General features: G+C 37.6%; 4 protein-coding genes across 4 annotated transcripts in view; 2 read left to right on the forward strand and 2 right to left on the reverse strand.

Annotated features, from left to right (window-relative positions):
• Positions 1–5,852, reverse strand: part of LOC111267081 (NFX1-type zinc finger-containing protein 1) — a 22,316-nt gene extending 16,464 nt beyond the window's left edge. The window contains exons 1-9 of the mRNA XM_022845066.2: positions 5,762–5,852; positions 5,253–5,287; positions 2,754–2,983; positions 2,262–2,387; positions 1,674–1,867; positions 1,192–1,338; positions 966–1,014; positions 544–666; positions 196–395 (exon numbers count right to left, since the gene is read on the reverse strand). Of these exons, the coding sequence (XP_022700801.1) occupies positions 196–395; positions 544–666; positions 966–1,014; positions 1,192–1,338; positions 1,674–1,867; positions 2,262–2,387; positions 2,754–2,983; positions 5,253–5,287; positions 5,762–5,803 (1,146 nt within the window). The 5' untranslated portion in view covers positions 5,804–5,852. The remainder of the gene's footprint in view (positions 1–195; positions 396–543; positions 667–965; positions 1,015–1,191; positions 1,339–1,673; positions 1,868–2,261; positions 2,388–2,753; positions 2,984–5,252; positions 5,288–5,761) is intronic.
• A 164-nt stretch (positions 5,853–6,016) lies between these two features.
• LOC111267086 (vesicle transport through interaction with t-SNAREs homolog 1A) lies at positions 6,017–12,079 on the reverse strand. The gene is made up of 4 exons (XM_022845084.2): positions 11,812–12,079; positions 10,590–10,700; positions 9,954–10,181; positions 6,017–8,934 (listed from the first exon to the last, which is right to left on the reverse strand). Exons 1-4 carry the CDS (start codon positions 11,962–11,964, stop codon positions 8,776–8,778), a joined length of 651 nt encoding a protein of 216 aa, XP_022700819.1. The 5' UTR covers positions 11,965–12,079; the 3' UTR covers positions 6,017–8,775.
• A 135-nt stretch (positions 12,080–12,214) lies between these two features.
• On the forward strand, positions 12,215–14,571 carry LOC111267088 (large ribosomal subunit protein eL34). The gene is made up of 3 exons (XM_022845086.2): positions 12,215–12,317; positions 12,434–12,506; positions 14,256–14,571. Exons 2-3 carry the CDS (start codon positions 12,442–12,444, stop codon positions 14,521–14,523), a joined length of 333 nt encoding a protein of 110 aa, XP_022700821.1. The 5' UTR covers positions 12,215–12,317; positions 12,434–12,441; the 3' UTR covers positions 14,524–14,571.
• A 27-nt stretch (positions 14,572–14,598) lies between these two features.
• Positions 14,599–15,466, forward strand: part of Uck (Uridine-cytidine kinase) — a 6,599-nt gene continuing 5,731 nt past the window's right edge. Inside the window, exon 1 of the mRNA XM_022845077.2 lies at positions 14,599–14,724. The gene's annotated coding sequence lies outside the window, so the exon portion shown is untranslated. The remainder of the gene's footprint in view (positions 14,725–15,466) is intronic.

Here is a 15,466-nt window from a genome sequence, read left to right on the forward strand (position 1 = left end):
CTCCCTTAAAGTCTCCTTTTTGAGTGACTCGTAGTACCTTTACATTTTCGTATTATATTATAATCACACTTTTCACGCTATCTGGGTTGGCTTGCATTTGGCATGATCGAAATCAGCACGAGAAATAAATAGGCGACGTAAACATACACTTGTAAAGTTTAGAAGAAGCTTTCTTTTTCCCAAGTGTTCACATACCTGGTTGGTCAATGCAGCAATTCGACCCCGGTAAGAGACGTTCCAGTAGTATCTAACAGACTGGCTAGAAAGGCATTTCTTACGCTGCTCTGGCTTAAGACTGAGATAGTTATTGATTCCGTCTCGAATTGGCTTCACGAAATCTTCACGAAGCAACCGGAATTGCGTGTCTAGGTATTCCAGCCCACTCTCGTATGAGCCTGAAAAAATTGTGTGCGTCAAGGAGCTTCTAAGACTCTTGGACCTAGATCAAATTCAAGCTGGGATCCATTTTGCCTTCGATGAAAAATCCTCATAATTGTAAAAGTTATTTTTCCATATGAAGCCTTTAATCAACAACGAACGTACCTATTATTTTGTTTGGCCGAAGAAATTGCCTATCGTCATGAACATCTTTTATACTGGGGAAAACTTCCAAATTTTTGAAACTGTCCGGAGCCGTTCCTGCGACAACGTAGCCGTGCGCGAGACCTGCGGCAGTAGCAAAGAGCCACAACTGAAGTCGGGAGCCATTAATGATAACCGCATTTTCAACTACATGCTGCGCTTCATGTACATTCACAAAATACCCCTGAACAAAGCTTCATTAACTTTTCATCGGTCTCTTCCCTATGTAACGAACAATATATTGCAGTTTTTGAATTGCTATGCAACGGACAACTTAAACTCATCTAATTGCCACTATTATCAGCATAGTGTCGCTAATTAGATAGATACTTGCTACAGCATGATGTGTAAGGTACATATACGTCACCTGTAGGTAAACCTACGCTTTTGTAGTTGGCCAGTTGCACTTCCTGCCGGTTCTACCGAGTCCACCTGAAAAAAGCACTCAATTTATTTTTTGGCTTTTTATTATTATTATTTTTGATTGATCGTTAAGCCAATTTTGTATGCACAACTTATAGCATCAATTTCTCACTAACGCATATACGATGATTGCATAGAAAAATATCGGTTCAACACTGAGAAGCAATTGAAATTATTTTTCCTGACCTGCCGTTCTACTTCTCCAACAAGGTCTTCGAGTGTCCGTGGTGTTCCATGCAGTAGTTTTTGTAATACATCGAGGGAAGGCCGTAGCATTACTACTAGTGTTTTCGTCGATTGGAACGTAGCCTTGGGTATAACGGCGACGATTGTCTATGACAAGCCGAGCGACACAAGATAAATATGACCAAACATTAGTCAGTCGTCATAGTAGCAATGTGTACAGAATTATCCCGCCTGTATACGATATACGTGATAATACATTTACCAAAAATAATTTTGTTCTGTTGATATGCGGACTGTTTAATACAATAATTATTTTCATTTTGAAGCGGTTTAATGGTAAAAGAAACACGGTTCTCCATGCTCACATGCATTCTCTGTAGATCACTGTAATTATATGCTACGTCGATATATTGATTTCTTTCGTATTAAGATATATGCCGATTAAAGTTTATGCTGCGCTATATGAGGCAATCGCTACTTACAATTGTAAGTTCAAGGACGTTGTAGACTAACTTTGCCACCACATTGTCGGGTTTACCTATGAGGAACGCTAGTGATCCAATCAATTGAACCTGGTTGGGTACATACGACTCTCGAAGAAAGCTAAGAAGAGTACTTCTGTTGGTACTTTCCAAACACTTCTGATATACCCGCACGACCAATGATAAATTATTTACTGCAATCGAATAAGCATTTCTTTTTTATAAATATATAAAAAGTCACATTAGAAGGGTTATCTCCTTTTTGGAATTTAGAAAAATCCATTGGGAATAATAGTAAATGTAATCATTTTCTTGTAACATTATATATTTTTTGTTATAATTTCTATGACAAGAAAATATAGGGATATATCTTAGTTAAAAAATTTTCAATAAGAGGATCGACTGGAGCGAGGTGCGATGCTAAGTAGAGAGTGTCTCTTTTAGATTTTAAAAACCAATATTGAAAAATGCTTCAGTTGTAATATACTCTCAGATCAGATATTCCGCATTATCGCCAAGAAAAGAGTAAAAAAAAAAGCTAATACTGATAAGTTAATATAGTTTAGAGTTTTATACAGTTGGACTGACCATCGGCGTTTTGTAATGCCTCTAGGCGGCATTTCCAGCCTGGGTTGAGCTGCAACTCCATAACAAGATCATTCGGAACGCAACGTAGAAGCTCCTCAAGCTTGTAGTTTGAAATCGGGTACGCCTCTAGAACAGTACAAAGATATCAAATAAAAGGAATTTTGCTATAAGACTTAATATTATAAAAAATCCAGTCGTATTCGCAAAATGACCAACACGTCAATGACATTTCGAGACATCTTTAGACATGCTCACTGACCGTCCCTTGTAACACTGTTTGATGGACTTGTCAGGATAGAAAATTCAACATTAGCGATCAGGAACCAAGATGAAGAAGAATTACGATAGTCGCTTTTCCTATTTTGATTTGAAGATCAAGTGTGTTTACGTTCAGGTTCCAATCTAAGTAATCTATGCGTCCCTCCGAGTAGTAGACCACGTTACGATTGCGCCATCGGGTGGGATCTAACAACACACAAAAGGATTACGAACCTCTCTTTGATTGTTGCGTCCGCTGGCCACCTTGGCCGTGTTGTTGCTGCTGATATCCGCCCCCGTTTACAAGTCCTTGTCCGTCATCATTACCTTGCCAGCGTTCTCCACCATTATTGCCTGCTTGCTGATGATTTTGATTATCGTGGTGCTGCTGCCTTTCGTCGACATTTCCGCCATTGCGACGGTCCTCAGGTCCCGCACGGTCTCTGTGGCGACGACGCCGCTGCCTTTCACCGTCAACAAAATCAAACGTAAAGTATCAACACGTGAAAGGCCAAATCAATATGTCCTACACCATTCCTACATAACTCGCGACTTCGTCATTAAATAAGTAAATTGCTAGATTATATTCTACACGTTCCACTGAAAATGCTGTCTTTACTCGAATCATGTATAGATATAAATCGAACTCACATGCCACACTGAGTTTGTCTTTTCATGAGATATTTTGACAAACATATTAAACAAAAGTCGACGTAAAATTCGGAGCGTTTAATTTAGCAAAACCCAAGCGGTGACCGCCATATCCACTTATTCACAGTTGTTAACGGTTTAACCGGTAAGGGTCCATGTTTATAAGAGAAGGTTTCCTATGATTTTTCTTATGGTTGTGTGGTTTTTTTGAATAAACCAGCTTTAGGGATAAAATTACTGGCACGCATGTGTTCTGCTTTTCATATGTGCGCCTGACGAGGATAATGTCTATTAAAATGGCGACACCGGCGTTGACAAGAGGAGGAATAGTTTAGTTTTCGAAATCAGCGCCCGGTCTTCAAATTTAAATTTCACTATTTTCAAAAATTACAATAATTTTGATCACCCCACGTACATTGCACTAGAAGATACCCACAATGTCTGCTCGGACATATGGCCTTTTTTCAGCAAATACTTAAAGTGCAGAATTGTAGGCCGACGTAATTACGAACGTCAGCCACTGTTCGATGTGTTGAAATAGGTATGTCAAATTTTCCCACATTATGCTTACTACTGAACTACCTTAGTAACACAATATACTGACTGTTCACTACCTTAAGGCTACTCCGAAAAGACTACTCGAGAATAGACGTCTAAAATTTCAACACGGTGCAGATCTAACTCGAAGGCACACCGTTATTTTCTATAGTAGGGTACACCTCTTTGTTCGTAATGTAGCTTTTTTTTTTCTTCAAAAAACTGGCTAGCTAGATTTTTCGACGGGAAAGGACTAGCGAAAAGCATATAGCTCATAAAACGATATACATCCACGGATCGTTTATTGTTCAAGCAAAGATAAATTTATTTTTGATATTCAAAGCCCAACGGATGTATCGATGGTCGCTACTCTAAGATGTGCTAATCGACCATCTACAGATTCTATGACAAGGACCGTAATTACATAATGATACACAAAAAGATTATTTTCATTCGAATGTTTCTTTTCTCTGCATTTGCTTAAGCTGCACTTTTCCCTTCCATTTGATCTTGCAATATAGTATCTCCACGATGAAACTCGCGATATTCAAAATTATATTCTGTAAGTATTCTAAACATATTTCATATGGTACAAGTAGATTGACGAATTTAGAGTAAATGTTCTTTTCAGGGCAGAATTGTTTTCAGAATGAAATCAAAGCTAAACCCAATCATGTGCGTGCTTCGACAAAAGAAGTCTTGCGCAAAATTATTTGCAAATACAGGCCACAAGGTCGATCGCAGAGCTTATCCATAGATGCCTGAGCTGATATTTGTGCTCGAAAGTGACTGTATCAGTAAAAAAAAAAGATTAAATTAAGCTGATTCGGCGTAATATCGGAAAAAGGTTTAATCATTTATTCAGTAATCTTATTGAACGAGTACGCTAGAAGGAACTTGTTTTAATTTGTAGATTAAAAATAGCTATGTTCATTGTCTCAACCCCCCGATACAGCAAAGACTTGTAAATATAAATGAAACGATTGTCTGAACAGATTGCTGAATCGAAAATAGAGTACAATCAGTTTCGAAGGTGTTTCGACATTTTCACCGTAATGCACCAAAGAGATCATGCTTGAGAATAACTTGTGTTCGATTCTAAAAAACCAAGATTCAGCGAACTGTTTAAGTTTGACAAGCTTGTTGACAACTAAAAAAACTCTCAAGCATATTACGTCACATGCTTACAGCCATGTATAACTTACTTTCTATAGTATGCAACTCAATCCAGGCCAAACTGATGAAAAAGCCCAATGAACAAGACTTGTACTTTTGTCTCATTATGAGTGCACGTTGCATACACAGTGAATAATATACTCAATATTCCGATTTGAATTATCATCATGATTTCGACGATGAGCAAAAAAATGTGCAATATCACCTGTAAGTTGTGGTATTCAATCCAGCTCATAATCAATATTTCTCGCGTTTTACGTCACGTGCAAAAGCCACTATATTAATACAGATTTGGCCATTGTGTAATATGGATTCCAAACTAATCATAAAAACAAAAAAGAATATTAGAGATTTAGTGATTTCACTTACCTGCCGTTGTTCATTGCCGTTTGTTGTTCTCGACGCTACAATACAAATATACTAATTAATGATCGTAATACAATAGACCTAAACATCCGACGTCATCGATTATCCTCCAAACCATTACAGCAGATATTTAACAGGTCCAATTCATGTTACTTGAATTTGTTGCCATATTTATACTAGGCCTAAATCATAGAAGACAAAATACTACACGAACATATAAGTGGTATAAATATAAGCGTCTTTTTGTACGTTTTACAGCGCAGTTCAGAGTGGACTTCTCGTTACCTTTTGTATAAACACCTTTGACAAGAAGTTTATAACATTGTTTAAACTAACATAAAATGTTATAGAGATAATGAACAAGAACAACAGACTGGGATCTGGCTAACTTAACATCAAATTACTTGCGATTTTATCAGTTAACACCTTGACAAGCAACCTTGGAAAACAACAGTTGAAGATGCATGTGCCACCTTGAAGTGCCTATATAAAAAGACCTGACAACTAGTTACCTCAGTATATTCCTTGACGGACGGTTCGCATCTAATACGCATAAATCGTACTAGCTTATACGACTAGTTAATAATAATAGTTCCTTACTTCAGCAGAATTCGCTGCATCTATAAACAATCGGCAAGTAACAATCAGCCGATACGCCGCACGAGAAACTAGATCCTACAGACCAGTCATGAGGATTTTCTCTTTCAGGATACATATCATCGTCATTATCAAAGGGCTATCGGCGTTTTGGCAAATGACTAGCTTGCTTAAGTGAAGTAAAGACATATTTTAATTTCGATCAGGTCCTGTATTACTTCACATATAAACGCGAAGCGACTGAACATAGCTGACATGAACTGTGGGCCCGGGAACGTTGTCAAAGTTCGAAACGATCAGTTGCTGGTGTCGGCCTTCGTTTGTATGACTAATTCGAATTAATGATTTATATGTCTTATATATATGTTTTAAAACAGATATTAGACGATTAACTTTTCATCCATAACAAAGTGGAACAGGGAAAATTTATTAGTTTCTGGTGTTTCTTGAAAACCTGTTTATTCAAGGAAGAAAGTAACAATCTCCCTGTATGCGAAAAATGTTCCTTATATAAGGTTTACCTAATTTTCGTTGCTTATTGCGTTATTAGACATATATATCTTCTAGTTGACTAACAGAAATGTTGTAATCTCTATTTATGTCTATTTATGTCTCGCGACAAATAGCCTACCTCTCGGATGCTTTCGACTCGAATAATTGCATTGTATGTATCTCTAGATAAACAGTAAAATTATTTAATTTAATATCATTTATTTTTGTAGGTTAGAAGTTTTAGGGTGGATTTACAGAAATTGGGTCAATGATAATAAAACTTCGTAAAGAACTCCAATTTAAAATAATTCCAATAAATATAACAGGCAAGTTTGATTAAGTTGATACAATTAAACATTAACCTGGTTGACTTTATCAGTTGATGGATTGATCGAACTTCGTTACACTGCATTAACCGATGTGGTATTTGCTGCTCCCAATTCAGTTCTAATTCATGTTACCCTTGCATTTCCCAAATAGAACCAATGAACTGCGAACTTAGTAACAATATGCCTGTTTAACTTATTCGTTTGCTTCCAGTTTCTGTGAGTCACGAAAAACGACGAGTCCACTTCTCCCCTCAAGATAGCTCTTTGGCTGTCGATGAAGAAGCGAATGATGTTTCTAATGAATATAAAATGTATGGCGGACCTCTTCCACGATTCATAGTTGTGTCAGGCAACAGGTGCACTATCTGATTCCGTGTCTTTTTGCGAAAGCCGATTACAAATTTTACCAATACTAGTTTGCCTGTCTATCGGCTCGTCGAATTGCGGGTAGTGAGATCTGTCCAAATACTCTAAATTCCGTCGAAGGTTAATGGTGCTCGCTTTAGAGCAAACGGAAATTATAATTTTTTTGGTTACTTAACCATGGTTACCACGATGAATGCTTTCCTGACTCCTTCAATGTATATAGTCAAAGATGTACCTGTGGTTATTCTGGTAAAACCGTAATATGTAAAAAAAATTACGTATTTAGAGTTTTTTTTTCGATGAAAGATAGATGAGCCACTCTCAAAGAGCCTTTTTTTTCTTTTCTGCATTTTATGACTACTGTCTTGCACTATTAGAGTCCAACATCCTTGATATACCTGTTGAAGATTAGTACTGTTCCCTTTGTGCTCTATTGGATCGTCAGTATACAAAACCAGCTTCACAAAGGGGAGTCCACATTGAATGTGTGTAGATCATCGACCACAAGTGAGAACAGTTGAAGACTTAGATCGTCCTGTTGGGCAGACCTAGTTGTCTGCACAACCTTATCCTTTTCAATTATCCTACTATTTATAATTGCCAGATTTCTTTGTACCATATCTCTCATCAGTTGTGAGGCGCACCCTGGCCTGGCAGTCTTGTGAATACAATATTTGGATAACCGGAGTCAAAGATAGTTTTAAAGACGACGAAAACAGCTTAGAAGCACCCCGGAGATTTTAGATTTTTTGACTATATTCGATTAGTATTCTGCAGGCTGCCATCGTCAATTCCTGGCGCGAAACCTCTATCGCCCAACTAATAGCGCATCACAATTATTCAGACAGGAGCTTAGGTGTCATACGAACATATTCGATAGAATCTTGTACTTCTTTTTTTGCAATAGCTTTTTAAGGCCTCGCTTCACTCCAGTCTCTTTTGCCTTTGAGAATGATGATACATGCCTGCCTCTAGATATGAAATATAAAACTTATATTTTATGATCGAGCCATGCGGTACATTTATTTCTTGTTATGCGTAATTTACTCAATTAATTAGATACCGAATCAAGTGACTAGTTACATGTATGATAGGATAGTCAATTTACAAACCTGATATGTCTGTGATATACAGAAATGACAGAAATAGGTCAATTAGTCTAGCGCTGCACTAAGATAGGTGCGTTCCATTACGTATTTTTCCCTCTGGACTTGTAGAAAAATAGGCTAATTTATCGATTTCTTTCTATCTCGACCGATTTCATTGAAAGTGATTACTTTATTTTGACCTGACCCTTCCCTTTGTTACTATTCCTATCTAATTATAGTAGACTAAGTGTTATTGTTTTCCGACATTCCCTCACACCGCTATGATATCCGATCTTCACGGGACATTTTAGACATCTGCTATATCTCTTCGTAAGTTTTACTGCGTGTAGTAATCCATACAACAGACTTCGAATCGACCATTATTGTTTCGGTCATCGTTTTTCGTCAACAAATCTTCTCGATGAGGAATGTGTTTATTATTATTTATCATCTCATCATTTAGTGGTGATTACACTAAATACAGTTGGCATTAGTATATACTTAACAGAGCGACCTGTTGTTGATTGCTGTGAGTCACTGTGAAGGCGTTATTTACAAAGGCCATAAACAAATATGTTGTTCATCACCCCATCGATTGGGGCTTATGTTTTGATGAAGCCTTGTGTCAGGTTAATTAACTCCAGTGATTAGATCTTAGAAGTGATTTCTAATACTAAGCACGATGGCAAGAACAAAGCCAAAAACGACGATTCCTACAGCCAGCTGAACCGCAACTTTGCTTTGGAATGCTTTCCGAATCATCGAAGTCAACAACTGCGAACTCCGTGTCACATCATCATTGGTGTCTCGGATCTATAGGAAATAGAAATCGGAAAAAAGCGAAGTATTAGTTCTATTACTTAAAGCTATACTGTGATATAACCTGATAGTCACCACCAAATTGCTGTCATTGTTGTACGAAGTTAGCTAGCCTAAAACAATTACATAGATGTCGCCACTTGGACTTCGCAGTTCTTTAAGAAGTTTACCAGAAGTATTGGTCAGTCGTTTCCATATATTAACATAGAACTCTTATTTCCAAGCAAAGGCTACTTCTATTCTGGCACACTAAAGAGAATTCTGTGCAAATGAACACCCAAGTGCAATAATTAACCAACATTGACAGCCTCTGTTGGCGTCAGTTCCGTGTGATTTTCGAGTAACTTGAGAGAGAGATTTATAAGGCAAAGCGCATTTACCTCTGCCTCACGAAACGACGCGAAGGCAAATCCTTACATTGAATCAAATATCATTAATTTAGCAATAAAAATTAGACGAAAAAAATCGAAAATTCATTGAAGCGGCACGCTCCGGTATAACGAGAATTTTGATGGAAAAAATTAGAGACCGCTTTTTTGCACTTCTTGGACTTTCTGATATTTTTGAACCTATCGACCTGTGGTCTACTATTATCCCAATCTTTAAATCGACTATTTTTGGCGTCCGGCACATTCAAGTGAGACATCAACAAATCTACGCGTGTTCGTAGATCGTTTTTCTCACAACTTCTATTAACAAGTCAGTTTCAAATTTAGAGAAGGAATTCCTAGACAATACTTGCGAGGAAATCAAGCTCCGAATTGAGACTATAATTGACACAAATGGCAGTTACGTTAAATAAACAAGTTAGAAAGGTATGTCTTTATCACATCTAGAAAATGTCATTTACATATTTGTTCTCATCGTATGAAAATGTCCTAGCTTATCATGAGCATGCTGTATGTTGAAGTCACAGTGTGAGATGAAATCATTTCGATATCAATTTCAATTCTAGGGCTGAACTAGTAAGTAGAACTAAGACACATTCTCTTCCAATGGAATCTGTCGCTTACCCGTTCCCTGGCACGAGTGATTACTTCTCGTTGATGTCCCAACTCGCTAAGTATTTCCGCGCCAACCTGCTCGGTTTCAATAGCAACCTGTCGCCCAGCCTTCAATTGTCTCGTAGCTCGCTCCAAACGATCGGTGTTATCAAGGAGTTGAGCCTTGTCATCGGTGGGAAAATCGTTACTGTCTCTTGAAATATACAGATCTACGCGGCTTGTTGATCGGGCATCTAACTGTCGACGTATGAAAATTTACCGAAAAGAAACGAGAGCCGTTAATAATTGCAGGTGGAGGAGCATCCACATATTTAAACCTCAATTTAAACATGCTATTAGGAAACAGCTAGTGTCAATTCTTGTTATAATTAGAATGCATAAACTTTAGGTTTTAAGGTTTATTCTAAATTACAGTCACGTGTAGAAGTATGGCGCTGGGAAAATGCTTTAAAGCCACCACATCAAGTAGAACCTCAGCTAAACGCGTTTATTTAACTTAACCGCACATACTAAAGTTCCTTATGGTGAAACTTGACTGAAATTTAATTTGAATGAAATGACAACTTGCTAGAAAATACATCAAGCTAAGCAGACAAAGCGAAGAATATGATGAGCATAAGTGCAACGGTTTTTTCTTTAACTCACGTATTCTCGTTTGAGTCTTTTCAGTTCAGCCTGGTAGCTTCTCACACGGTTGGCATATTTCGATTTCAGTTCGGGGGCCATTGACTGAACTTCCAACTCCATCTGCTCCAGCTGAAATGGCATACATAGAAAATACGTAGCATTAATTAGTTACTGGATAGATAAAACAAAAATACGTGATGTAGAAATTGTTCAATTGTAGAATTTTTGTATATAAACAAAGAAAAAATACGAATTTACCGAAAAATGAACTATATTTAAACTGTATGCTCTTTCAATAAGGTGGCGTTTAAATGGCTTCAAGTTCTGCAACGCTTGTTCGGTACTTAATCGTACCTGTATATTTTTTTATTATGATCTGACGAATTCACGCAAGTTTTATTAAGGATCCTTTCAAAATGTGATGGTACGGCCTATATTATGAGTAGAGTAAAACTATAACTTGTGTTTCAGTGAAATCAGATCTCGATGATAGAACCATGGATACCAAGAAGTATATGATTTATGCAAGACCCAGTTTACATGTCGGAAGCCTTAAGCCAATTGCACAGCGTAACACTAAAAACTGGAGAAAAATTTCGATCCTTCTCAAACTTTAGGCTTAACTCTGTTTAACGGGAATTTCGCGACAATGATCAGTTCAGTTTCAAAGCAGCATCGTCAATTTGATATAACGCTTTTTCTTTAGTATTTACACAATTTTCTATTTAATTAATACATAAAGTGGTACATAACGTACCTATACAAGGTTCGCTAGATAGATCGGAGAACCAGTTTATTAGAATTGACTATTTATATTTCTGATTGACTTCTGTGTTTTCCCTTACTCCAATTTTCCCTTACTTCCATTTTCCTGAAAAAGATAAACCCAAATTGGCTATATTTTTTAGCTAGAACTATGTCAAAAATGTGAAAAAATAGACCGTCAAGGGAAGACACAAACAGCCTTAATAAGAAAAAAAAAAGTCTACCTTTATACGTTAGTAGTGTCCTATGCCTTTATTTAATTAGCATATCAGATAGTTTATCGAATCGCGACAGCGACATTCAACATTCCATTGTGTTAATAAGTTCGTTTTATTCGACTAAAAACACCCTAAAGCAGTACAGCCGTTCTACTATAGTACGAAATCGTAAATATATATGTCACTATATGAGCTGTCAAATTGCTAACCAGCTTAATGTAATAACAACAAGGTAAAAATATTTGTAGCGTGCTTACGAGTTCGTTAACCTCCTCAAGAAGGCGTTCGATTCCTCTGATATTTTTGTGCTTTTCGCCATCTCCTGCGGCCGAAAGAGAAGATATATTTGTAGTAATTTCTGCTGAAAGTATAGCATACTGCTGTTCGAAATCTTCCATAAGCGTCGCCATCTTTGTTTTTAATATCCGACTATAGTGGACACAGTCGTATCCCCGAATAAGCCAAATTTCTCGCGCAGACCAGTCACTTCACTATAACTACATTCTTAACCTTAAGCTAGACTTCATACCTGATTAATTTTAACATGTTTACAATATTTACGAGTGGTACGAAGGTTATCCTTTCAGATCTTAAAATTTACGAAGCTGATTTTTTTTCATACAAAACAATAGTTCGTTAGTAAATTTGTGGCACCTCCGTGGTACACCCGCGGTGCACGCGTGGTACACCCATGGTACATAAATAATCCTGACATAATAGTTTCGATATCCGGATCTTTTTCTCCCACCATCTTTACGGAACGGTCTGTGCAGTTCTGTGCTTGTGACAAAATCAATTTAAATCATGTAAAATAACTTGTTGTTAGTTAAAATATTACTCTGGGATGCTTATTTAAAATTGCTTAATTGTTATTCGCAGGCGTAAAAATGGTGCAACGTCTTGTCCTTCGACGTAGGCTTCCCTACAACACCTCTTCGAACAAACGGAGGGTGTAAGTAGCCGAATACACGTGTACACTGAGATTTATGTATCAATATTCTACGTGATTCAATGCCAATGTAGAAATTGTTGTTATCAACTGTCTTGTAGAATCGGAACAACTCGTGGGCTTATCGCAGTGTTTAAGAGCTAGCAGAGATCGTGCCATGTTTTTTCTTTGTACGATTAATAGTGTGGCAACCCGAATGGTGGTTACATTTGTCTGTGCTATCCAAGTGAATCGACCAAGCGCGAAGTCGAACGCCTGATAGTTTATTAAGTTGAAAGGATGAAAGAACGCCGCGTATGGTTAGAAGATGTTGACGCCTCATATTACTGAACACGCCAGTGCGTTTTCATCCAGATTTACACCATTCGTCTATTTTCGTATCTACCTGTTTCTATGAAGGACTCATGTCAATTAGTTGGGGCCACTTGAAGCCTAGTCAAAATCTGATAACTCCAGAAAATAGTTCTAGAAGGTAGTGTCTGTTGAAGAGACCATATTGCACCAGCAGTAGGAATTATTTACACTTTTAGCTCATATAGTTTAGTAATGAGTCACTGTTTGATGTTGATAATTTTTTGGTGATTAGGCATTCCGTGAATTGAGAAGATGAAAAATAAATACTTCTACCAAAAACAATCTTGATAAAAATTTATATTGCAGTGGTCATACGGGTTTCTGACTTTGTCCGTTTTCAATTCGCGGTCAACATTGCTGAATGCCTGTAGTTAAGGCTTAATTGTCGAGTTAATAACCCACCCGAACTACAAATTCTGTCTTCCTAAATCTTGCAATTTGTGGTGTCTAATTGTGTGAGATGACTGACTAGTTGGCATTAAAAATATGAACAGGTGATATGCCTTCATATGAGCCGGATGTGCTTACGACTAAATTGACTAACCCAATGAGATATGCGTGTGATATGGGTTGTCACAAATCGAAAATCCACAACTTCTACAGTGTATCTAGCACTAGCGATAGGCACGCGTGATCATCATTAAATAAATGGGTTCCGGCGTTGCAGGTCAGTTCTCCTCAGGCTGACGTGTGTCAAAGGTTCCCTACACAGCTAGGCATAAACGACATCAATAAGATCTTTGGAATGGGGCAAGCTGTTTCCTCAATCCAGACGCTTACTGCTACAATGTATATTCGGAACATTTAGTTTTTCAAGTACCAAGAATGGCTGTTATTCATTGCAGCATACTATTATAATTTCAAAAGGAGTCTTCATATTTATGCCAAAAACGGGTGGCTATTTGTACGAAGGGTTCGCTAAATGAATTCTTCTGCCTTCGCTGTGGCACCCAATAACAATACTGCCTTTTGCGTGCGGGTGAATATGATGTTTTGCACGTTTTACCCTTTGAATAGAAAGGCACACGAAAGCCAGACTTAGTAAACGTTGAGCATACTGTTGAATGTATGCTAACTCTCTACGGGAGAATTAAAGGTCAGGCGCGAATTCCTTCAATTTTCCCCTGATTTTAGAAGCTCCCTAAAACGATACTGGATGATTGAAGTTGACAAATCCTATCAAGGTTTTCTTTTTTGATGGATAAGCTTCAACAAACTACATTTACTTTGATTAGAAACTCATATACCTCACTACGACTGTTGTTGAAGCAATTTTGAATGCAGGAGCCAAACATATTCTCACAAATAACATATTCGCTGTCTGCGAAGCGTAGTGCTCAAATTTTGCGCTTGTTTAAAATTTTGAAGATAGCTTCAATTGTTTTTCTTTTTACCCAGGTCAAAGACTCCTGGAGGTAAATTGGTATATCTGTATCTCGGCAAGAAGCGTACAGTTCCTAAGTGCGGCGATTGCAAAGAGCGTCTAAGAGGAGTGAAGGGTGGCCGGCCAAAGGAGCGTTCCCGTCAGTTCCATTGCGAAAAGCGTGTGACCCGCGCTTACGGAGGCTCTCGCTGCGGACAGTGCGTGCGGAACCGTATAATTCGGGCCTTCCTTATCGAAGAGCAGAAGATCGTCTCGCGTGTACTTAAGGCACAGAAGAAGTAGACAAACGACCATCCTTCGTCAATAAAAGCTCTTCTGATGTTATATAAACTCTTGTGCTCATTTGTTATCGGTTCAAGAAAAAAGGGAGGACGGGCTTTTTGACATAAAACGGAATGCAGATCTGAATTTTTTATTTGGCTGTTGAAGTTGTTAGTGTTGAAATGTTATAGAAATATTGGTGGAACACAAAGGCGTTTTCAGGTAATGCTCTCACATTAATGTTATTCAAGAAGCTACGAAAATCATGAACCTGTTTGTTTTCTAAATTTATTCCTAATATATATTAATTCGTATCGAAGAAAATAAGTAATCACCAAGCTGATATTAGTTTTTTCTTTCGGTATGTGTGTGATTAAACAGGTGATGAGGCGGCATTTTATTAAATAAACGTTAGTAACGCAGTTTTATCCTACACTTCGACACCTACTTCCAGTAAACGATATGGCCCGTTTCCTAGGGCAAAACTGAAACGAAGTGTCTACATTGAATTCATTCAAATGAATTAAAGCAGACACCTCGACTCTGTTCAAAATAAATATTACGCATTTTTTTTGAGTCATACAAGTTTCCTGTGGTATAGGCTAGTCCACTTACATATATTTCGAGTTGACCTTGCTTCTGAACCTTAGGGGTTAAGATTAAATTAAACCCTCTTTTTCAGCGGAGTTTGCTGGGAACTAGGTTTAGGGCTGAGACTACAATAGCGAATCATACAGCCATGAGATATTTCATTAACATGTTTAAGTTGAAGTAATAGCTTGTCTGGGCGTCCTTATCATCAGCAAACTATTAGGCGAAAAAGAATCAGAGGGTTGAGGCGTTAAACAAAAATATTTGGCTAGTAGGGGTTGAAACGAAGTAAACATAACCAATACACACGCTGATTTAATCATACTTTAAATATATTTAAATATAACAATAGTACACTTAAACTCGTATATAT

This window comes from Varroa jacobsoni, unplaced genomic scaffold, assembly GCF_002532875.2.
Source record: "Varroa jacobsoni isolate VJ856 unplaced genomic scaffold, vjacob_1.0 scaffold_1145, whole genome shotgun sequence".
NCBI classification, from domain to species: domain Eukaryota; kingdom Metazoa; phylum Arthropoda; class Arachnida; order Mesostigmata; family Varroidae; genus Varroa; species Varroa jacobsoni.

Excerpts from the sequence above, each read along its gene's own strand:
- LOC111267086 (XM_022845084.2), bottom strand. The coding sequence starts at position 11,964 with ATGGCGACGCTTATGGAAGATTTCGAACAGCAGTATGCTATACTTTCA. Across the intron at positions 10,701-11,811 it reads TTGAGGAGGTTAACGAACTC|CTGGAGCAGATGGAGTTGGA; the intron begins GTAAGCACGCTA and ends ATGCCATTTCAG. Across the intron at positions 10,182-10,589 it reads AAAGACTCAAACGAGAATAC|TTAGATGCCCGATCAACAAG; the intron begins GTGAGTTAAAGA and ends ATACGTCGACAG.
- LOC111267088 (XM_022845086.2), top strand. The coding sequence starts at position 12,442 with ATGGTGCAACGTCTTGTCCTTCGACGTAGGCTTCCCTACAACACCTCT. Across the intron at positions 12,507-14,255 it reads TCTTCGAACAAACGGAGGGT|GTCAAAGACTCCTGGAGGTA; the intron begins GTAAGTAGCCGA and ends CTTTTTACCCAG.